A 25,255-nucleotide genomic window follows, 5' to 3' on the forward strand; every position below is an offset into this window, starting at 1 on the left:
ACCTGAATTTAGAGACCATCGGAAGAATAGATTTGATGGATTGAACACCAATGGCTGAAGACCAGATGATTTGTGAGATGACACCAAAGACATTTTACATGAAGAAAGCAAAAAGTCATTAAAAATATAGGAAAGGAAGAGAAGATCAACATGGATGTCAACATAGACTCTGAAATTTGCTATTGAGGAGAAAAAATCATGAAGCAAAAGACCTGAACAGACTTTAAAGGGCAGCTTGAGAAGATAAAATAGATTATTATAATTCAATATTCAAAGACCTGGAGTTAGAAAACTAAAAAGGAAAAACATGCTTGACATTTCTCAAGCTGAAATAACTGAAGAAAAAAAATCAAACCTTGAGATGCAATATTGAAGGATTGTATGAGCAAAATACTGGACAATGAGGAAGCATAAGAAGAAGATGGAAAGAATACACAGACCCACTATACCAAAAAGAATTGATTGAGGACTTCTGTTAAGATGGTGGAATAGGCAGACAAGCTTCACAGACCCTCTTCACCAAAGAAAAGAGAAACCAATTAACAGAGATAGAGAAGATAATCCTGGAGCCCTAAGCTTTGAAAGGAAGTATACAGAAGTGGGGTGCAACTCAGAGGCAGTGTATTTGGTTTTTTGGTTTACAGAAGTGGATTAGATACCAACTAGTGGAAAAACCTAAATGAAAACAGAACCTAAGAATAGGCTCCATTTGCCAAGGACAGCAGGAACACACAGGAGGCTGACAATGGGAAAGGAGACAGGTGGTGAGTGTATAGTGCTGCCAACTAACAAATAGAGGAGCACAGTACCCTGCTTACATAGACAGCATCCAAAGAAAACAAAAAAGTGGGCAAGTCACTCCAACATGCAATCACCAATTAAATATAAACACAAAAACATCACAATGTCTCAGAAGCAACAGAGCATCACAGTCTACAAAAAGAAGCAAGATAAAGCCAGAGAAACAATGGATCAGGATACAGACCCAGAACACATCCTTGATGAAGAAGCAGCATTGGAATTTCCTGATAAGGAATTCCAAAGAATTATATTTAGGTACCTTCAACAGATTGAGACACAGATCAAGGAAAACACTGACAAAGTTGAGGAAAACACAGAGAAAACCCTAGAAATATTTGAAAGACAACACAAGAACAAAATAACAAAATAAATGAAAAATTATAAATGATACAAAATCTACAGATAGAAATCAAGAAGATTAGTAATAAATTTTCAGAAATAGATAACACAGTGAACAGCAAAGGAGTAGAATTGAATCAATGGAAGACAGAATTAGTGAGACTGAAGACAAATACCTCAATACTACTTTGGAAAGGGATCAATCAGAAAGAAGATCAAAACAAAATGAAGAAAGCCTAAGATTCATGTGGGATACCATCAAAAGGAATAACCTACATATAATCAGAATTACAGAACAGGAAGAGACAAATAAAACCACAGAGAAAATTGTTGAAGATTTATTAGAAGAGAATTTCCCTAGTATGAGGAAAGATAAGAACATATCCATTGAAGAAGTCCAATGAACACTAAACAAGGTAGACCCCAAAAGAAAATCATCAAGACATATCATAATCAAACTCACCAAAACCACAGACAAAGAAAGAATCCAGGAAGTAGCATGGGAAAAACAAAAAGTTACCTATAAGGGTCAAACAATAAGACTAAGCTCAGATTTCTCAGTAGAAACCATGCAGGCAAGAAGACAATGGGATGGTACATATAAAACCCTGAAAGAAAAAAATTTTCAACCAAGAATTATATATTCAGCAACATTGAATATGAACATCATGTTCAACATCAAATATGATGATGAAATCAGGACATTTCCAGATAAGCAAAATTAAAGGAATTTGTTAAAACCAGCCCAACTTTACAAGAGATGCTAAAGGGAGTCCTATGGACAGAGAACCAAAAACATCAAACAATGAATGACCATTAACACACATGGTGACATAACCCAGAAACCAATCCAGTTATGGAAGTACCCAAAGTAAATAAGCCTACAAGACTGTAAACAGGGAACCAGAGACACCAATTGATAAATGAGGACAACTACAAACCAAAAAGAGGGGAAAAAATAGAGTAGTTGCAGAACTTTTAAATGGTGGTGAAGTCAAGACACTGCAAGATAGAGCAAACTGTTCTAAACTTGGGAAGAAAATTATAAATCACAGGGTAACCTTGAAAAAAATGATAAACCTTCACATCACAATAAAAAAGAGGACCAGCACAAATATTTAGCAAATATTAAAACAATAGCAAAGAAGGAAGTGATAACATGATTCATAAATAAAACGAGCTTAGCACAGAAAATTATATGGAACATAGACATTTTATGTGCCATGAAAAAGCATATAAAAAATGACAGTAACAAATTCATACTTGTCACTAATTACACTGCCAAAAGAGTAAAAAGACAACATACAGATTGGGGGAAAAGGGGAAAGTATTCAGCAATGACATATCTGACTTATTTTTAGAATTTATTTAAAAAAAATCTCCAACACCTCGACAACAAAAAAATTAACAATCCAATTTAAAATGAGCAGAAAACATGAATAGACACTTTACCAAAGAGGATATTCAGGCAGCCAGCAAATACATGAAGAAACATACACGATCATTAGCCATCAGAGAGATGCAAATCAAAGCCAAAATGAGATACCATCTCCCCCGAGCACTAATGGCCAAGTTCAACAAGACAGAAAATAACAAATTCTGAAGAGGACGTGGAGAGATTGGGACTCTCATACACTGCTGGTGGGACAGTGAGATGATATGACCACTGTGGAAAGCAGTATGGCGATTCCCTAAAAAACTGGAATTAGAAATGCCTTTTGACCCAGTAATCCCAATACTAGGTATAGATCCTAAAGAAATGAGAGCCAGGACAAGAACAGATATTTGCACACCCATGTTCATCACAGCACTATTTACAATAGCAAAAAGATGGAAACAATCTACAAGCCCATCAACAGAAGAATGGCTAACCAAACTATGGTGCATACACACAATGGAATATTATGCAATACTAAAAAATAATGTAGAATCTGCAAAACACCACATAATGTGGATAAATTTGGAGGATATTATGCTGAGTGAAGTAAGTCAATCACAGAAGGACAAATATAGTATTAGTTCATTATTGTAAAAAGTCAAGGAAAGGTTTATATGTGGAAGGAAACTTTCTTTGTTACCAGGGATGGGAGCAGAGGGGAGGGAACACTGGAAAAAAAAAAAAATGCACTGACACATGTCACTTTAGTTTTGTGTATTTCACACTACAGAAATTACATTTCAATAAAATGTAGTTTTTTTTTAAAAAAGAACTGGTTGATTTTAAACCATTTTTTTTTGTTGTTGTTGTTGTTATGTGCCCTGAGTCAGACCCAACTCATAGAGACCCCTCCTTGGGTTTCCAAGGCAGTATCACTAAGGAAGTAGATTGCCCCATCTTCCTTCTGAGGAGTGGCTGGTGGGTTTGAACTGCCAGCCTTCTGGTTAGCAATCAAGTGACTTAGGCACTATGCTACCAGAGCTCCCTTAAACCATTTTAGGTGGTATAATAGAATCAAGAACCAAAGGTATTGAAGAAAGAAGTTCACATTACACTGAAGGAATTGCCAAAAAACAAGGCTCCAGGAATTGACACAATGCCCAATGAAATGTTTCCACAAATGGATGCAGCTCTGTAGGTGCTCACTCATTTATGCAATGAAATTTGGAAAATAGCTACCTAGCCAACTGATTGGAAGGGCTCCATATTTGTGCCTAATGCAAAGAAAAGTGATCCAGAAGAATGCATAAATTATGGAACAATATAATTAATGTCATATGCAAGTATAATTTTGCAGAAGATAATTCAAAAATGGTTGCATCAGTGCATCAACAGGCAACTGCTAAGAATTCAAGGCAGACTTAAAGGAGGGTGTGGAATGAGGGGTGTGGTTGCTGATGTCAGATGTGTCTCAGATGATAGCAAAGAAAACCAGAGAGATGTTTATCTGCGTCTTGATTACTATGCAAAAGCATTGACTGTGTGAATCATAAAAAATTATGGATAACTTTGTATAACTCCTGAACACTTAATTGTGCTCATACAGAATGTGTACATAGACAAAAAGGCAATTGTTTGTACAGAACAAAGCCATACTATATGATTTAAAATCAGGAAAGGTGCACATTAGGGTTATATCTTTTCACCTTACTTATTCAATCTGTATGATGAGCAAATAACCTGAGAAGCTAGACTATATGAGGAAGAATGCAGTATTGGGGCTAGAGGAACACTTGTTATCAACCTGAGATATGCAGTGACTGAACCTTGCTTGCATACAATGAAGAAAATGTGAAGCACCTACTGCAGAATATTCAAGACTACAGTCTTCAGTATGGATTACATCTCAACATAAAGAAAACAAAAATTCTCACAAATGGAACAATAAGCAACATCATGAAAAATGGAGAAAAGATTGAACTTGTCAGGGATTTCATTTTACTGGAATCCACAATGAATCCCCATGGAAGCAGCAGGCAGCAAATCACACAACATATTGTGCTAGGCAAATCTACTGCCAAAAAAAAGACTTCTTTAAAGTGTTAAAAAGCAAAGATGCCACTTGGAGGACAAAGGTGTGCCTGACCCAAGCCATAGTATTTTCAATTACGTCGTTTACATGTGAAGGTTTGGCAATGAATAAGGAAGACTGAGAAGAATTGATGCATTTGAATGATGGTGTTGACAAAGATCACTGAATATACCAAGGACTACCAGGAGAATAAATGTGTTTGTACTGGCAAATGTACAGCCAGAGAGCTCCTTAGAAGGTAGGATTGTGAGACTTTGTCTCATGTATTTTGGACATGTTATCAGGAGGAAACTCCCTGGAGAAGGACATCATCATGGTGAGGTCAGCAAAAAGGAGGAAGACCCTCAATGAGATGGACCCACACAGTCGCTGCAACAATAGGCTCAAGCATAGCAGTGATTGGGGGGTGGCACAGAACCAGTCAGTGTTTTGTTCTTTTGTTCATAGGGTCCCTATGAGTTGCAACCAACTTGATTGCACTTACCAACTAACAGTAATGTCTGTAAATCTGACCTTCGTAACCCAGGAACTTCTTGTAATCAGATACATATTATAAAATATATAATAAAATGTTTTTTTAAAAAATAGTGAAATGAAATATCAAAAAAATGTTATAATACTATAAAATATTATAATATTATAAAAATAATCAAGCTATAACAACATATTTAGTGTTTCTGTTGTACCTCCTAGTTTGTTGGACTATATTGAATAATAGGACTACATTCATCTAGAGAAACAGAAGAAGGAGAGTCAGGAATAGATGAGGAATATGAAATGTGTGGCTAATTCCCTCCATGAAAAACTGCCTCCTTTGCCCTGAGACCAGCCCCGGATGGTGCCTGGCTATCATTATTGAATGCTTTTATCAAAGATACCACAGAAGATCCTGAACAAGGGGAAAATGCAGAACAGAATTTCAAATTTTCACAGGCTTCTTGGAGCTATAAAGGTTGGATGAACTATTGCCCCAAGATAATCTTTAAACCTTAAACCAAAAATATCCCTCACAGTCTTCTGAAACCCAAATGTTAGTTAACTATTTAAAATATCTGCCTTAAGTGTAATACTTTTTTAAGTACTATGTTTATGGGATCAGTGTGACAACAGCAACTTGAAAGATTATATAGCAACTTTAAAGGCAATGGCTCTATGTCAAGGAGGGGAGGAAAATGTAGAAAAGGAAGGTAAGAAAGGTTGCACAACTCGAAATATGCAATTAAGGTAAATATTACAATATACTGTATGTGAAAACTGTTGAGTTGGTGTATGTTTTGCTGTGTATAGCCTCAGTGGAAACTAAATAAATAAACTTTAAAAAAAAAATCAGGCAAGAAAGTCATTTGCTGGTAATGATAAAGTAAATATTAGGACAAATTTTTCTATTGAGAACAACCAGAAAAGTTGTGCAAAAGATGTTTCAAAGCACTGGAGAGCTCATAAGTGAAAATCATAGATACAGAAAAGGAAAACATAGAGAAGTAAATTAATGTAACCAAAATTGGTGTTCAAGGGCCACTGATGAGAGGAAGCCTGGTTTTTTGTTGGAAACCAAAAAAATAAACCAAAGAGTAAGGGCTAAATTGCTTTGAATTATCTCAGTTTCTGATTGGATTGATGTGTGATGAGATGGCTGATGATGATCCTGTAGTCATACCTCGCTTTGAATGTATTTACAGAAAAATAAACAGATTTAAAAATAATGATGTTTGACAACTTTGAAAGAAATAGATGAATTCAAGATTAGAAATTATTTTTTTAAAGTAAAATGAAAACTACAGATCTGAAAAATATAATAACTGAAATTACAAACTCATAATGGTGATGGAAAAATCTGAGTATGGTCAATAGTGATGGCTGAACACGATGAGTATACTTAATGCCAGTGAACATAAAAAAATTGTTTAAATGACCATTTTATTTACCTATGTATTTACTACAACAGAAAACAAAATAGTTATAGCAATGAAGGGGGAAAGAGCTCATAGGATAAGTTATAAACAAATTAGATTCAACTGAAGAAAGAAGTAATAAATTCAAAGGTAGATCTGAAGAAAATATCCAGAATTAGGCATAGAGAAGGAAATTTAATAAATAAATAAGTACATAAGGAAAACAGGGTGACAGTCAAAAATTATAACATGTATTTGGCATTTCGTAAGGACAGGAAAGAGAGCATGGAAGCAGAAGCAATAGTTAAAGAGATTCATTAGAATTTTGTAATAATTAAAGACATTGTTGTGGTTTTAAAATAGCCACAAAGGCTTTGATTCTCCTCCCTTCAAGAAGGAGAGACTATTTCCTCTCTGTGTTAAGTGTGGATTGGACTAAATGACTTGATTCTCATAAACAGAATAAACTAAAAGTGACAGTGTGTGACTCCAGAAAGTGGGTCAAAATTTCCTATTTGCAGGTGATATTACTCATTCTGGAGGAGGCATCTTCCATGTTATAAAGACACTTAAGCTGCCCAGTGAAGAGACCTATTTGATTCGGCCTCATTGCTGTTGGCCTCTAGCCAACAGTGAAGAATGAACCCACAATCATGTGAGTGAGCCATCTTGGAAGTGGATCCTTCAGCCTTGAGAAGTCTTCAGCTGATGCAGCCCCAGCTGACATCATGTCTGCAACCTCACAGAAGACCCTGAATCAGAACCATCCAAATAAGTCACTCTGATATCTTACCCCCCAAAAATATGTGAAATTAGGGAAAGAAAAAAAGTTTACACAAGAAGAAAACCACTAGAATTTTAAGAAGTGCAGTTAGAGAAATACTAAAGTTGGTCATTTCAAGAGCTAGAATAGTGTCCAAAGACTAGCCAGCATCTCTTCGCTTTTGTACATTATTCTTGTTACAAATAAGTATTTTTAGTATTTTTTTTTAGTATTTTTTTTAAATCACAGTGCTTTTTTAAACTAATTCTTTTTTGCTGCTAGTGTAAATAAATGACCAAAGGAATTGTATTTTAAATTCTAGGTGCATTTGAAATCAATAACATCACGGGTGTTATTTATGTAAATGCCCCTCTGGACTATGAGACAAAGACAAGTTATGTGCTTCGAGTCCAAGCTGATTCCCTGGAAGTGGTCCTTGCCAATCTCCGAGTTCCTTCAAAAAGTAAGTAATATACTTAATTTAGCATTGTATTTTATGACATTTCTGCTCATTTTTTAATGAAAATGCATGTGTGTAAATAAATTTTCATTAAGCAGACAGGAAGATCACTAACAGATAAGATTGGTCATTCACTATACTAGCTGGTATATGATAATACTGGGAGTTATTTCATAAGCAAAAAGATAAGAAAACACACTATTTTCAAACTTTGTATACAATAGCACTATGATGCCATCATTATTTGTGTGTGTTAAATAATAAATATGACTCTTAATCCCATTGTAAGGCTGTGGAGCACCCTCTGGAAGGTAAACTGCAAATGAATCCATGACTTCTAGGCATTCCCTGAATTGTGTGGCTCCTTATATTGATGTATTTTCTTAAAGCTGAGTAGAAAAACATCTTAAAATTAGTAACTAATGTTTATTGAAATTTCCATATGTGGCATTATATTTAATTCACATATTTCTGTGAGATGAGAATTATTATCCCAATTTTACAAAAAATATAAGGAAAAGTTAAATGCTTTGATTTTTCATTGATACAATCAGTAAATGAGAAATTTGGTATTTAAGGCCATGTCTATTTGGACTCCAAAATCTTTCTTTGACATTTAAGTGGCATGTAATTTACCCATACAGAGAAGTAAGCAAGAGCAAAGTACTGAAAGGGGCTAGCATAGAACATGGGAGGTGTTAACAATAATAGAAACTATGACTCCCTTCTATCCATTTAGTCAATATTTTTTGCACTTATACAAGCCATATTTTCTAAATCATACAGTCACTTTCAGACTCTAGATGTACCAAAAAAGCCAAACTTAGTTTAAACCTTAGTGAAATAAAGTCTCAGGTAGAGTATGAAGTGGGAAACAAGATCTGGAACTTTCACCTTTAATTCTGGGAGCATTCCTGGACGTCCTAACATAGCACTCCGTCTATCAATTCCTTTAGAAGGGGAAAGAGATAAAAAGAAGAGGAGAGTGAGAGCAAGGGTACAAGTATGTATACCAGGAGGTGAGAGCTCAAGTACTGTGGGGGGAGGAGAACATGATGGGAGTGAAAGGCAGAGGTGCATTATAGAATTATTTTTAATCAGTTCATCAATTTCTGAGCATGAAAATAAAACAATTCATTGATTCTAAACCTCATTTGCAGATGTAGTGTAGAGAGCTATAGAGTTTCTTGTATAGGCACCAACTAAATGATTTGAAAAATCAGATTATACTGACTGTATCGTATGAATTAGAAAAATTAAATTGTACTCAATGATTATACATGACTTGCATAATTAAATTTTGGAAAAAGAACAGACCAGTTCTTTCAGTGTTTCAAAATCTTTAAATTGAAGGCAATTATATGTTTTATAAAATTATAGAGGATGCTTCAAATTATTGATTGAATTGATTAAACCAGGAGTCAAAAGGTTAGAGTAGTTTTAAATTATATAATGTAAGTTATATTGTTGAGATTATAAATAAGCAGGAAAGAATAATCGAAAACTGTATTTACCATGGGAGCTCTGGTGGCCTGGTGCCTATGGCATTTGACTTCTAAGCGGAAGGCTGGCGGTTCAAACTCACCAGCCACTCCTTGGAAGGAAGTTTGGGCAATATACTTCCATAGAGATACAGCCTCAGAAACCCAAAGAGGAATTGCTATGAGTCAAGATCGACTAGACAAGGCAATGAGTTTGTTTGTTTGTTTGTTTTTTGGTATTTACCATCATAATTTGAAACAAATGAGCAGTTTGATTTGGAAAGAAAATTTTGCTAAATATATTTGTAGAATACATACCTATATATAAATATATATATATATACACACTTATATGTATACACACACACACACACACATATATATATATACTATATATTTCCTAAATATAAGTTGTAGAACCTGGTACTTGAACTCTCACTTGTGAGTATTTTGGAAAGCTTTATCAAAAATAAATGTGACTAGCTCTCATCATTGTAAGTTAAATTACTGTAAACTAAGGCTAATAAAAGTTTAGCTATGCATAGGTATATACTTGTACATGCTGCAGGGTACATGTAGAGGTGAGACTAATTAATAAATTAATGAATTATCTTCTCCAAAATGCAAGAAGCCTAGAAGCTAAATGGTTAGTTTCTTTAATCCCTGATGCTTTAAATACTGTTGTTACAATTCATGCTAAAAAATCAATTGATTTTTGCTCTTGAGTTTGAAATATAAAACCCGTGTTTCAAACACAACTCCATTCATTAATGACTGTTAATGACCTATAATTAATCCCTAGTCCATTAGCTATACAAATAATAAGGCCATTATATAAACTCAGGTTAATTAAATAATTGTCTAAAGGTAACATCCTCCTTCAGAATGAGTTGCTCCTCCATATATCATATGAATAAAGGTAATAAACAGAAGTTTAATTCATTTAAGAATCATTTTTATTGTGATTTCTTTACCAAGAATTTACTGATGAAATCTTTTTCAATGAAAGTTTCATAAGTATGTTGTGATCAGATTTAATATTTAAAAGTAAATTAATGATTAAAAGAGAAAAAAATCTACAACTCATGTCATAAGTTTGACACTAGGAATAATTTAAAATATTTTACCCTTTTTGTATGGAATATGTGAAACACACAAAATTACAGAGAATATTATAAAGAACCTCTAACTACCCAACTTCAATATTATCAATTTAGGGAAATCTTGTTTTCACCTATATTCTCATTTACTCCTAAATCCAATATTTTGAAGCTAATCAGAGGCATAATGTTTACTCTGTAACTATTTTCGTGTGTAGCTCTGAAGGATAAAGACTCTTAAAATCACAATGCCCTTGTTGTCTGTGGCTGTCCAGTAGATTCTGATTCATGGAGACCCCAGATGTATACAGTAAAACTGTTCCATAGGTTTTCAAGTCTGTGACCTTTTGGAACCAGGCCACCAGCATTTTCCACAGAGGCACCTCAGGGTGGGTTTGATTGGCCCAACTTTCAAGCACTTGACTGTTTGCACCACCCAGGGACACTTATTTTGTTGTTGTTATTGTTTGTTTCTTTTGTTTTTTTAACTTTTTATTATGATTTGGGTGAAAGTTTACAGAACAAATTTGTTTTCCATTCAATAATTCATGCGCATTTTGTTTTGTGACTTAATTGAAATCCTGACAGTGTAACAACTCTCTTCCCACTTCCTCCCTGTGGTTACCTTTTCCTTGTGTCTTTCCTTTGGTATCTGCTGTGCACCCCTCTGTGTCCTCCTTATCCTTGGTGATACTGTGCTGGTTACCCACTTTGGGTATATTATCTTTTCTTTCACCCAAATCATTACATGTTTCCTACCTAGCTATCATCATTCTTTCCCTTTCCCTCCTATCACTGGTAACCAACAAAGAAGTTTCATGTGTAAATCTTTCCTTGACTTTTTATAGTAGTGGACGCACAAAGTATTTGTCCTGTGATTGACTTATTCCACACAGTGTAATGTCCTCCGAGTTCATCCTTGTTATGAAGACTTTTGCAAGTTCCTCATTATTCTTTAATGCTGCATAGTATTTCATTGTGTCTGTGTACCATAGTTTAGTTATCCACTTATCCATTGATGGGCATTTAGGTTCTTTCCATCTCTTTGTTATTTTGAACGGTGCTGTGATGAACATGGGTGTGCATATATCTATTCGTGTTCTAGCTCTTACTTCTTTGAGATATATCCCTAGTAATGGGATTGCTGGATCAAATGATATTTCAATTTCCAACTTTTTGAAGAAACTCCTACCATTTTCCACAGTGATTGTACCATTTTACAGTCCCACCAGCAGTGTATGAGAGCGTCAATCTCCCTACACCCTAACTAGCATTTGTTGTTTTCTGTCTCGTTGAACTTTGCTATTATTGCTGGGGTGAGATGATATCTCATTATTGTTTGATTTGCATCTCTCCAATGGCTGATGATCATGAACATTTCTTCGTGTGTTTCTTGGCTGCCTCAATGTCTCCTTTGGTGAACTGTCTTCATGTCCACTGAAGTTTTTCAGTTGGGTTTTTGAAACACCTATGTTTAATAGTGAAGATAAAACATATTCCTGAAAGTCTTAAATAGAATTATTTTTCTTTTATTTTTTCCTAGCTAATAAACTCTAGACTCAGCAAGTCATGATCATAAATTCAGGGCCTGTAGAGTCCCCCCCCCCCCCCGCTTGGGATCTGTACTATACCATTCATTGCCTTCATACTTATGTACTGAATATCTATAATATACTAGATACTATAATAGAACTTTAAGGATTTTTGGTGATGTTGTGGTTAAAACAATTGACTGCTAACCAAAAGACCATTATTTCAAACTCACTGTCTGCTCCACAGGAGGAAGATGAGGTGGTCGGTTTCTGTAAAGATTTATAGCCTTGAAAACTTTATGGGGCAGTTCTACTCTGTACTATAAGATTGCTATGAGTCACTCACTGCGGCAGTGAGTATGTTTTTTTGCTATAATAAGATTTTAGGACACAAAAATAAAAACATCCCTACTCCCAAGAAGCCCTTAGTTCAGTATAAGACCAAAGTAAACAAATAGTAACAATGTAATGTGTACACTATTACCAAGTGCTATGTCTGGTGGTTTTACACAGTTCAATGCAGTATAGAAGAGTAAACAAAATTTTCAAATGGGTTGATCTTTGAAATTTAAGAATTAATATAAAAGATATGAAAGAAGAATTTCAAACACAGTAAGTTTTAAATAAGTAAGTATTATTGAAATTTTGGCAAAAAGGCAAGATACAGTAGACCTAAAATATCAAAGAGATATGCAAGTACTAGATACCGGTTGTCAAAGATATTTTAAATAGGAGAAAAAAAAATAGTTTACCACTCTAAAAACTCATTACTCTAAAAATCTTTAGGGAATTTCTCTGCTTCCAACAAAGCTAGAAATGAAGTGTTAATTTCCTGTTCCTACTTTACTGCAAACTCTCTGGGCCTCTAGACCCCCAGCTTCTATTTCTCTTCTGGTGTTTTTATTCTGTCAGGTACCCATATCTTCTTCCTTGGCTCCAGTATTGACCACTATTTTTGATCAAATATTTATTTCTGCCTCACAGCAGAGAGACAAATGGAATGCATTACTATTTTTAGTGTGTTATTTCAAAATGGTAAGTTCTCTTTTCTTCTCATCCATATTCTCTGTTCCCCAGACCAACTCATTCATTCTCTCTTGGGTTTTCAGGGCAGAATGTTGTTGATTCTAAAGTGATGTAAGGATCTTGTGTCCAGGAGAATTGCCACAGAAGCTTATATTAATATTTCTGTCTCAAAGTCATCCCCATTCTTTTATTATTATGTAGAACAAAAGCAACAATATGCAATTTTATAGCTCAATTTGATTTATAAAATTCCATAACTGAAGTGGCAATTTTTCCTTTAAAGTGAAATTATGATTATCTTTGAATGTGAAAGGAAAAAACATAGCTTTCTATAAATACATCCTTCTGTTTTTAGTCGATAACTAGCCTTTCAATCAGGAATAAATGACAGAACAATTAAGATAAAACTTACACTGGTGATAAAGCAGCTCAAATGCTATTGATTTCATTTTATGGTTTTGCTTTAGGGTACAAGCTTGTAATGCATTTCATTTTCTTTGCTGTTCTGATTCCCAACAGAAGGTCTGTGACAAATAATGCTAATGACTCCTTACTCATGATTGACTGACTTACAAAAGCATTTTTCATATAACTTTGATAACAAAATTACATCAGGTTCTGTGTTATTTCCTCAGTCCTAGAAAACCCATGTATGTTCAAGGCCTTATATTTGGGTTGTAAATGTATGAATGCATTGTTAGTAACTGTATTGATATTTTATTGCTTTAAAACTTGGAGATCATTTTATGCAAAATAGCACCATAATGCCTATTATGCTATTTTTGCTTCAAATATTTTTGGCATCTTATATAAATACACAGTTGAAATAAATACATTTTTAATGAAACATAAATTTATTCCATGAGGTTCATGGAAAAAAAGAAAAATCACTTCTCCATGAAAACATTTGTATTGGGCAAAATAGTTCTTCTGCTTGCAAATGTGACTTAATGATGGTTAGTGAGTTACATTAATACATTTCTGAGATCAATTGCTATTCTGTTGTCCCAAAACTGGTTTATTGAAACAATGAAAATAACTTGTGAATAAACTTTCTTCATTAGAGTATAGATTACAATATATATTTCTTCATATATTATATGAAGAAAAAAACATGTATCAAGAGGAAAACATTTTATTTTGAGCTCATAGGCAGTTAAAAGTAGAAATCTAGGAATGTATAAAATTATTCTGTTTACACCTGATATTGAGTCTCAAGGCCTAAAGAGAGGAGATACATGTTGTTTTTGTTTTGTTTTGCTTTCATTTTTTGGGATTTCTTTCTAATTAATATGGCTAACAATTTTAATTCTTTTTTCTTAGTCTTTTTGGCCCAAGTATACATTGAAGTTCGAAGTGGAGCCTATTTGCTCACCCACGAATATTTTTATAACCTTATATTCTGTTCCAGAAAACAGAAATCATTTGATAAAATATGAAGTGTGGAACTATGCAGTAGATGCCCTATACCTGTTCATTCAGGAAAACATCTGATATAAGACAAACTGTTGTTGTTAGGTGCTTTTATGTCAATTTTCAACTCTTAGTGACTCCATGTGACAGAGTGGAACTGCCCCATATGGTTTTCTTGGTTGTAATCTTTACTGAAGCAGACTGCCACATCTTTGTTCCATGGAGTGGCTAGTGAATTCAAATCTCTGACTTTTTGTTTAATAACCAAGAGCTTTATCACTGCACCACCAGACTCCTTAAAGATAAACTAAGCCTACTAAATCTGATGAGATATCACATCACCCCAGCAATAATAACAAAGTTCAACAGGACAGAAAATAAAAAACACTGGCAAGGTTCTGGAGATATTGGAACTCTCATACACTGTTGGTGGGACTGTAAAATGGTACAACCTTGTGGCAAATGGTATGGTGTTTCCTTAAAAAAATGGAAAATAGAAATACCATTTGAACCAGCAATACCATTAGTAGGAATATAGCCTAAAGAAGTGAGAAACAGGAGATGAACAGACATGTGCACACCCATGTTCATCACAGCACAATTCCCTATAGCAAAAAGATGGAAACAACCTAAATATCTGTCAACAGATGAATGGATAACCAAACTATGGTCCATTCTCACAATGGAATGGTATGTTGCATTAAAGAACAATGAAGAGTACATGAATCATTTCATGATATGGATGAACCTGGAGGACATTATGTTGAGTGAAATAAGTCAATCACAGAAGGACAAATACTGTGTGAGTCCGTTACTGTAAAACATCAAGGAAGAGTTTGCTTAGGGAAGGGAACTCACTTTGTAGGTTACAGGGGATGGGAGGGAAGGGAAGGGGATAATTCTGGACTAGTTGGAGGCCATACACTGAGTTGAGCAGGAGAAGGATAGTATGAAAAGAATCTGTGACCAGCATGATAACATTGGGGAAAAGGAGAACTCCAAATTGTGCAAATAAGATATAGACAGCAGAGACTAATCCGAGTATATCTACAAAACTGCATTACCATTAACACCAAACACCAGGCTATGAATAAATACATAGACAGCTGAACAGATCAGATGGGGATCAGTGAACAGGAACATACTCTAGACCAATGATAGATTCAGCTGAGTCTAAACTTGCATGGATACTAGTGATGCAAAATAACTGCAATCATTATAGAAGCAACAGAAGGCAGACATAGAGCAACACCTCACAGACAGCCAGACACTGTGGGAGAGAGGTCCACTGGATCTGCTGACTCGGGACCATTGTATTTGGGGATACCAGACTAAATTGGCATAACAAAATACATAAAAATCTTGTTCCACAACCCATTCTGGTGAGTAGTGACTGGGGCCTTAAAAGCTTTTGAGCAGCCATGTAAGATGAAACTAATGGTCTCCCATTGTTAGAAACAAAGAAGAGTGAAGAAAACCAAGGACATTTGGAAATATCAGCCCTAGGTCATGATAGACCTTGAGATCAGAAGAATTAGATGGTGCCCAGCAACCATTGCCAACTTGGGAAGGGATCAAAACTGTAGATCCTGGATAGAGTGGGAGGAAAAACCTGGAACAAGAGTCAAAAACACAATAACGACCAGAATAACTGGTCAGATGGAGTCTGGTGGGACTCCCAAGACTGTAGCTCTGGGATACACTTCAGGCCTGGGATAAAACTCACTCCCAAGGCTGGCTCTCAGCCCAACAGTAATGAGACTTCCATGCAGAACACTCAACTCAGGGTGATGCACTCACCTACTCTACGGAGATACATCCCTTGGAATAATCGGCCATGGGGCACCAGAGGGACCACATTCACATGGAGGAAAAGCTGGAAAGACAGGAGTGCACGACTAAGAAGGGCACAGGGAGGGGGTTGACACTGGGAAGGGAGCAGAGGAGAGTGGGTTAGGGTTGGAGATGGTACCTGGGGAGTAAAACCAAATGTACACGAAATGTTGAAGGTGAAACAAATTCTGTTCTATAAATTTGCACCTAAAGCACAATTTAAAAAATAAAGTAAAAATGTTATTACTGTTGAAAAAAAAGAAAATATTCATAGAAATACTAAACTCTGTTAAATTATACACATTCCCAAAATATCAGTGTTCCCAAAATAAAATAAAAAACAGAAGCAAGTGTCTGAATATCATAAGTATAAATATCCATTAAAATATGAGATAAATTATCTGAATTTTTGTTAATTTTGAATAATTCTCCATTATTATTTAAGGGAACCATCACTGACCATCTGTTGTCCATTATTACAGTCTATTTAATATTTTTGAGTGACTTCATATAGCTAGTAATTCATTTTGTTTATCTTTTATCTTTTATAGCAAACAACGTGAACATTCTTTTCTCTTAGTAACATTTTATTTTGATCAGCCTTAATCCACAGCTGAATGTACTAGATGATTATTATAAGAAATAATCATTAAAAGCTTCCCATTAACTAGACAAAACTATATTTCAGCATTATGTTTCAATAATGCAAAGAGAAATATGGGGAAAAATACCATGTAGAAGGAACATAAATCGGAATGAATCTTCAGAAGCTTTGCTTCAACATCAGTGAGGCTCTCAATCTTGATAGGAATTTCCTAGATTACTCTGTTTCTAACTTTTCATACTCTCCTCTTAAGGAATCGTTACGCATTGGTATCTTTGCTTGCATCATGCCCTTTGTCTAAAATATTAATCATTTATTTTCCAGATAAACTCCTAATTATTTAGTATAGTTCAATTAAAATATCTCATTTTTTGACATTTTCCTTAATCTATCCTTTCTTCCTGTTTTGGTTTGCTAGTGCTGCTCTAATAGAAAAAAAAACACAAGTGGGTGGCTCTAACAAATAGGAGTTTATATTCTTATAGTTTAGAAGGCTAGAAGTCCAAGTTAAAAATGCCAGCTCTAGAGGCTGGGTGAAGGCTCCTTGACCTTGCGCTTCAGCTCTGCCTCTTGCTTCTGCCCACAGGAGCTGGAGGCATCTCATAACTCAGGCAGCTGCTGGCTGCTGAAGCTGACAAACCCAAGGTTGACATGTATAATGGCACAGCCCCAAGATTAGCAGACAACCTGGCAGGCCACTGGTTCAAGTCCAGAAAAAATACCAAGACCAGCTGATAACAAGGAAGGCTGCTGAATGAAGACCTAGCTACATGCAGAGTCTAAGTATGCCAAAAGGCTACAGAGACCTTTCTCAAATCTTCTTCATATATACTGGAAGCAGATCACATTCCTAATGCATCTACTGAGCTGCTCTAGTAGATTCCACAATAGAGTTGATTACCAGTCTCATTATGGGGAAAACTATATCCAGCTGCCCAGCCACTCAAAATCAGGCCCAGCCAAGATGACACTCAACTTTACCAAAAACCCACCATCATCAAGTTGATTCTGACTCATAGTGACCCCCGTTGGCTTTCTGACGTGATAAATCTTTACGAAAGCAGATTGCCCAGTTTTGAGTCTGCAGAGTGACTGGTGGGTTTGAATCATCAACCTTCTGGTTAGCAGTCAGATGCCTTAACTTACCTACCACAACCCCTGTAATATAAGAAAGAGATACATCTAGTTCACAAATCCTCTTCAAAGGCAAGGATTGGATACTATTCAGTTTTGTTTTGCCTCAGTTGCTATAACAGAAACACAAGTACAGTATGGGTGGTCTCAAAAAAAAAAAAAAAAAATGCCATTGGGTTGATTCCAATTTATAGCAACCCTGTAGGAAGGGTAGAACTGCTTCATAGGGTTTCCAAGGCAGTAAATATTTATAGAAGCAGACTGCCTAATCTTTCTTACACAGAATGGCTGGTGGGTTAGAACCACAGATATTTTGGTTAGCAGTCAAGTGCTTTAACCACTATACCACCAAAGGTCCTTTGGGTTAACTCGTTTGTTGTTGTTATGTGCCATCCAATTGGACCCGACTCAAGGTGACCCCTCCTTGGGTTTCTGAAGCAGTATCACTACGGAAGTAGATTGCCCAATCTTCCTTCCAAGGAGTGGCTGGTGGGTTTGAACCGCTGGCCTCCTGGTCAGCAGTCAAGTGCCTTAGGCACTACGCTACCAGAGCTCCTCACATGGGGTTAGCTTAGGGAAGGTAAAATTTGAGATGACCTTTAATGGAAAGAATTGTATAGCATCATGCAGGTAGAGAAGGTATATTTCATGACAAAGTGGTAAATACCTCTTTAAACATATAATAGAGAATTTATGTCCATTAAATTATTTGATGCAAGCTCTAATGTGTTCTATTGAAGAAATGCTGATGTGTAATCGATTGTTCTACTCAACTTTATTTTTTGACATTTATTATTTATATTAACGTAACATATTTTACCTACTCTTAGATTTTTTCATAAGGGTGGAATTTAGTCAAAATTAATATATTCCTGATCTAAAAAATTAATAGCACCATAACATAATAATTCTCCTTATTTAATTGTCAATTGCATCAGATTTATAAAGATGTTTGATTCATTAAATATATGAAGTGAAAAAAATAAAGCTAGATATGTGGTGGAATTATGAAAATGAGTATGTTCTTAGATAAAAGTGGCAAATACATGTGTACCAGGAGGTTCTGAGACTGTGCTATTTTGATTCTGCAATCAGATGTCACCTATTTGATTACGTTACCTTGATTGGCAAAGGCTTTGTAGACTCTCTTGTAATTATTATTGCTCTTTGACTCATGCTAGTGTTCTTAATTCCAATTATCTAGAATCAAAATGATTTACATAAGGAACATGAAGACCTGGAGGGTATTTCATATTTAATTATCCAAGAAAGATGAATATTTATTTTCCACAGTGATAATCTAATTAATAATTGTATTAATGGCCACTGAAAGACATGTAAGAACAAAGTAAAGATAGATAATTATTATATACGTGTTTGTACATGTATATGTATGGCATGTATATAATATATAAACTTTCAGACAAATTATTTAGAGTTATTATTTTATTTTCAATAAATATGTTCCTTTTATTTTTGACACAGATGTATGATTCATTTTCCTGTCACATGGCCCTTGAAACACTATTTTCATGCCACAAGAATGATCAAAACCTACATATATTTAACAAATACATATTGAGTACTTGATAATCATGAGCATTTTTCTAAGTGTTTTAGGGCATCACGTATCTACAAGATAAGATCCTATGCTTCAAGGAGTTGATATGGAAGTGCAGAAGTTATGACTCATAAGTATAAAAAATAAATAGTAGCACCAAGAAGTTCGGGGCTAATTGATAGATGAGAAATACAGACATGCCTGATTTGAATTCAGAGAACTACTGCTGCAGTAGATTAAGTAGTTTCTTCACTGAGATTGAAAATGGAAACAACTTGAAGCACTAACTAGTTTTGTTTAACATTATCCATTCTGATTATGGCAAATACAAAGAAGGAGCATGTATAGTGGGAGAGCACTGGAAGGGAAAGCTTGGCAGACAGAAGGTATTAGATGAGTTCAGAGAACCATGAGTGGTAACAGAGGAGGAAGTAGAGAAAGGGGAAGTAGATAAATAAACAACACAGCATAATGTGATGTTCCTTCCAACATGGTCTTTGAACCAACTGATCAGAATTGATTGATACAGTCGCTTGGAAATTTATATTTTTGTACTTTCTTCCTCCCAATCTACGACTAAATTTTCTGGAAATGGATCTTAGAACTCTAAAGGTTAACCATGTTCCCTACATTTTTGTTTCTTTCATAACATATTTAAAATACTCACAGTGAGAATATATGTTTGTAAAACTTTTATGCAGGAACATAAAATGAGAAAAGTTAGGTCGCATGGAGGATAGTTTGGAGGCAGAATAAATGTTAAATGAATAGTCCAGGCTTGAACTAGTATTGAGTTGGTTAGATAAGGAAAAATATGGTATATATGCAAAAGAAAAGTTGACAGGATTTAATGACCCACCATGAAAAGAAGGGAATAAATCAGTAAGTTTCTACTTTTGAACCTGAGTGTGGTAGTTAAATTTGTATGTCAACTTGGCTGGGCCTGGTTGAGTGGCTGGGCAGCTGGTGGTAGTTATTCCCCATGATGAGACTGGCAATCAATTCCATGGTGGGATCTACCACAAGCAGCTGAGTAGCTGCCTTTGGGATATGGTCTACTTCCTGTATGTAAGAAGTTTTGGGGATAGTCTCTAGCTTATGGCATGCTTGAACCCTGCATGTAGCCATGTCATTGTTGAGCAGCCTGCCATGCTCTGCTGACCTTGGGACTTGCAATGAACTTGAATTAATGGCCTGCCATGTGGTTTGGTAACATTGGTACTGTGCCTTTTTACTTGTCAACCTTGGGCTTGTCAGTCTCAGCAGCCAGCAGCTGTCTGAGTGAAGAAAACGCCTATAGCCCCAGTGGGCCAGAAGCAGGAGGCAGAGCTGAAGCCCAAAGTTGAGGGGCTTTCACCCAGCCCCTAGAGCCTGTCACTTTGAATTTGGACTTAAAGCCTCCAAACTGTAAGAGAATAAACTCCTGTTTGTTAAAGCCATCCCATTTGTGGTATATTAATGTCAGAGTGGCACTAGGTGACCAGAACACTGAGTGAGAGTAATTATATCAAGGAAATAGTCATAAATAAAGAATTGGACTTCTGGAGGATATTCAAAACTGAACATACAGATTTTGGGTTACTTAAGTCATAAGAGGGCTGCGTAAAAGGGGAGTGGCACCAGCTATTATAAGAGTAAAATAAGGTTTAATTTTAAAAAAATAGGCAGAAAGGCATGAAAATAAAAAAAAAAAAAAAGATCTCTCCTTTTCTTAACTTTTAATTGTAGTTTGGGTGAAAGTTAATGAAACAAATTAGTTTCCATTCTGCAATTCATGCACCTTTGTTTCTTGACATTGGTTGCAAACCCCTCAATGTAACAACACTCTTCATTCTTCCCACTTCTTACTAGGATTACCCATTTCTATTTTTCCTTTTCGGTGGTTTAAACCCACCAGCCACTCCCCAGAAGGAAGGTTGGGCAATCTACTTCTGTAGTGATACTGCCTCGGAAACCCAAGGAGGGGTTACTGCGAGTCGGGTCCGACTCCACGGCAGTGAGTTTGGTTTTAGTTTTTATGGCCCCTTCCTTCCTTCGTAGCTTTGTATATGCTTCTCTTTTGGTCTCCTGTGGTTGAGCAACATATTCCTCCCTGTTGTTATCGTTCAATTTATAGATCTGTCTATTGTTTAGCTGAAAGTAGATCCCCAAGGGTGAGTTCAGTTCCAGGCATGAGGAATGTCTAATGCCCACAGTCTTGGGGGTTATACCGGTCACTATCAGACGAGTAAGCCTGTTTTTTTTTTTTTTTTTCTTTTAATAGAATTTTGAATTTTATTCTACACTTTGTTTTCCTCCCACTATATCCAGGACCTTCTACTGTGATCCTGATCATACTGATAGGAGGTGGTAGATGGGCATCTAATTTTTTTGGTCTCAGTATAGTAGAAGCTATGGTTTGTGTAGTCTATTAGTCTTTTGGACTAACTACTTCCTTGAGTATTTTATTTTCTTCACCATTCTTTCCTTAAGATGAGGAGAGAAGAATGATTACATCTTTGATGACTGCTTGCAGGGTTTTAAGACTCTAGTCTCTATACAACAAAGTAGAATGTAGACCATTGTCTTTGTGGACTATGTTATGCCAATGGGCTAGCTGTCTCCCAAGACGGTGGTCCTGAGTTGCCAAGTTTGGTAACTCATTTCCTCAAAGTGTTTGGCTATGGCTCAGGAATTTTCAAAACTTTGCTGCCTGCATGTTCTGCTCTATTCTTGGATATATATATTTGCACATACAAATACATATGTAGAAATATCCTCTACCAAATCTGTATATGTTATTGGGTGTTCTTATATTTGCTTTCCCACATCTGTTCAGCTTGAATTACTACCTATATAGCTACTCATGTTGCTGTTGTTATGTGCCGTCGAGTTGGACCCGACTCATACCGACCTCTCCTTGGTTTTCCGAACCAGTATTACTACAGAAGTAGATTGCCCAACCTTCCTTCCGAGGAGTGGCTGGTGGATTTGAACCACCAGTCTTCTGGTTAGCAGTCAAGTGCCTTAGGCACTATGCCACCAGAGCTCCTAGCTCATAGATATTGTTAGTTCTTACTATTATTGTGGGATCATGTATACAATAGTATTTATCTTTGTTGTCTTTCGGTATTGTGCACATCCCAGTGTCTTCCTTTGTCTTTGTCATGTTGTGCTAACTCCTCCCTTATTGTATATTGTTTTTTCCTTTCCCAAGTTAATACCTTTCTACTCCCTGTTGTTGTTAGGTGCCATCAAATTGCTTCTAACTCATAGGGATACTATGTAAAACAGAACAAAACACTGCCTACTCCTGCACCATCCTCACAATTGTTGCTATGTTTGAACTCATCTCATAGTTACAGCCACTGTGTCAGTCCATCTTGTTATGTGTCTTCCTCTTTTTCTTTCACCTTTTATTTTACCAAGCATGATGCTCTTCTTTAGGAACTGGTCCCTCCTAATAACATGTCCAAAGTACATGGGGCAAAGTCTCACTGTCACTCTTACAAGGAATATTATGGCTGTACTTCTTCCAGGATAGATTTGTCTGTTCTTCTGGCAGTCCATGATATATGCAATATTCTTCACCAACACCATAATTCAAATGCATCAATTCTTATTTGTATTTCCGTATTCACTCTCCAGCTTTCACATGCATTTAAGAAGACTGAAAATACCATAGCTTGGATCAGGGACACCTTAGTCTTCAAAGTGATATCTTTGCACTTTAATACTTTAAAAAGTTCTTCTGCAGCAGATTTACTCAATGCAATACCTCTGTCATTTGATTTCTTAACTGCTTGTTCCATGGCCATTGATTGTGGACCCATGAAAACTTCCTTGACAACTTCAATCTTCTCTCCATTTATCATGATGTTCTTACTGGTCTAGTTGTGAGGATTTTCGTTTTGTTTTTGAGAGCAATCTGAGATTCTCCAAGATGACTGAACTTTTCCTTTATGTCACCTCAAGGCAGGGAGAAGGGAAAAGCCTTCCAGGCACACCACTGTAATTAAATTAGATTGCCATCCCTAAACCCTATCCCTCTTATACTGTTGAGCTGGAGCCTTCATGTCCTCATTTCCTGAGGTGTCTGTTTTGCACTTTTTCCTCTGGTACTAACACTATCCCAGTACTTATGCTGAGCATCCAGACAGGAAGATTTCCAGAGGAATGCAAAGATTGTGCTGTTCCCAGTAGCTTCCTCTATGTTAAGATGTAGCAGTCTTCATGTTGAGATGTAATCCATGCTGAAGGCTGTAGTCTACTCTCCAGTTTGTGATTTACCCTGCCTTCACCTTCCATCCCTGGCAAGCATCAATAATGTTTCTTTCTGTGTTTAATCCTTTTCTTCAATTTTTATAATAATAATCTAATACAATATTTGTCCTTTTGTGATTGGCTTATTTCCCTCAGAATAATGTTCTCCACATTCCTCCATGTTATGAGATGTTTCATAGATTCTTCATTATTTTAATGTTGCCTGCTATTCCATTGTATGTGTTATCATAGTATGTTTACCCATTCAACCAGTCATGAGCAGTTAGGTTATTCTGTCCTTTTGTTCTTATGAATAACACTGAGATAAACAGAGGTGTGCATATATCTATTCATGCCATTGCTCTTATGTCTCCAGAATATGTATTTATTAGTGGGATTACTGGAGCATATAGGACATATGTTTGGTTTTTTTTCTATTTTCAACTTTTTAAGAAAGTACCATACATTTCTTACAGTGGTTGTACCATTTTACAGTCCTATCAGCAGTGTACAAGAGCTCTAGTTTCTCCACACCTTCACCAGCATTTGTTGTTTCTAATTTTTTTTTTTTTTTTTGAACTTCACTATCTGGTGGTGCAGTGCCTAAGGCATTTGACTGCTAACCAGAAGTTTGATGGTTCAAGCCCACCAACTGCTCCACAGAAGGAAGATAAGACAATCTACTTCTGTAAAGATTGTTGTTGTTGTTGTTGTTGTTGTTATGTGCAGTCAAGTCAGACCTGACTCATAGTGACCCCTCCTTGGGTTTCTCAAACAGTATCACTATGGAAGTACCTTCCGAGGAGTGGCTGGTGGGTTTGAACCACCAGCCTTCTGGTTAGCAGTCAAGTGCCTTAGGCACTATGCTACCAGAGCTGTGGATTCCACATCTGGCTTTGGATTTTACTAACTTCTCTAAGCATTAGGATCCTCATTTTCATATTAGAATAAATATATCTGTATTTCACAGGTTGTTTGAGAATTTTAAGCACAATGATATCTGAAAAGTTCTTAACTTATTGGAACACAGGAAGAACCTATTAAACAAGTTATTATACTTGTTACTATTAGCTGAAATATGTTTGAGACACACTTAGAAATACAGAAATGGCATACCAAAAAGTGCCTCATCAGCTGCTTCTCTGAATTATTGCATAAGGAGATTCTAAATATTTATCTGTCAGTTCTTTGTATGATTCTTTGTATGACAATGGTTTAGGGTTAGAACATGTTAGAAAAGCAATCATGACAACCCCGTCCTACATTTTAAAATTATAGTAAAAATTTTATTTTCCCCACAAATCGTCAAAATTATATAATTATTCATGAAGTTAGAGGAGAAAGATATGTTAAAGTATAATAACTGATACAGGAGTTCTGATGACCTATTGGTTTAAAGCAGTGTCGGCTAACTAAATGGTTAGTGGTTTGAACCCAACAGCCAGCTTCTCCAGGGGAGAAAGATGTGGCAATCTGCTTTGGTAAAGATTTACAGCTTTGGAGACCTTTTCGGGCACTTCTACTCTGTCTAATAGAGGTACTGTAAGTTGCAATTGACTTGATGGCAGTGGGTTTGATGGAAAATCTGCATTTTATAACATTTC

At 35.9% G+C, this 25,255-nt stretch overlaps 1 protein-coding gene across 1 annotated transcript in view; it reads left to right on the top strand.

Moving 5' to 3' along the window:
• Positions 1-25,255, top strand: part of PCDH15 (protocadherin related 15) — a 1,158,626-nt gene that overhangs the window by 930,512 nt on the left and 202,859 nt on the right. The window contains exon 26 of the mRNA XM_007944018.2: positions 7,588-7,728. Coding sequence (XP_007942209.1) covers positions 7,588-7,728 — 141 coding nt within the window. The remainder of the gene's footprint in view (positions 1-7,587; positions 7,729-25,255) is intronic.

Source organism: Orycteropus afer, unplaced genomic scaffold (assembly GCF_000298275.1).
Source record: "Orycteropus afer afer isolate SDZICR_OR568_19922 unplaced genomic scaffold, OryAfe1.0 scaffold00118, whole genome shotgun sequence".
Lineage (NCBI taxonomy): Eukaryota > Metazoa > Chordata > Mammalia > Tubulidentata > Orycteropodidae > Orycteropus > Orycteropus afer.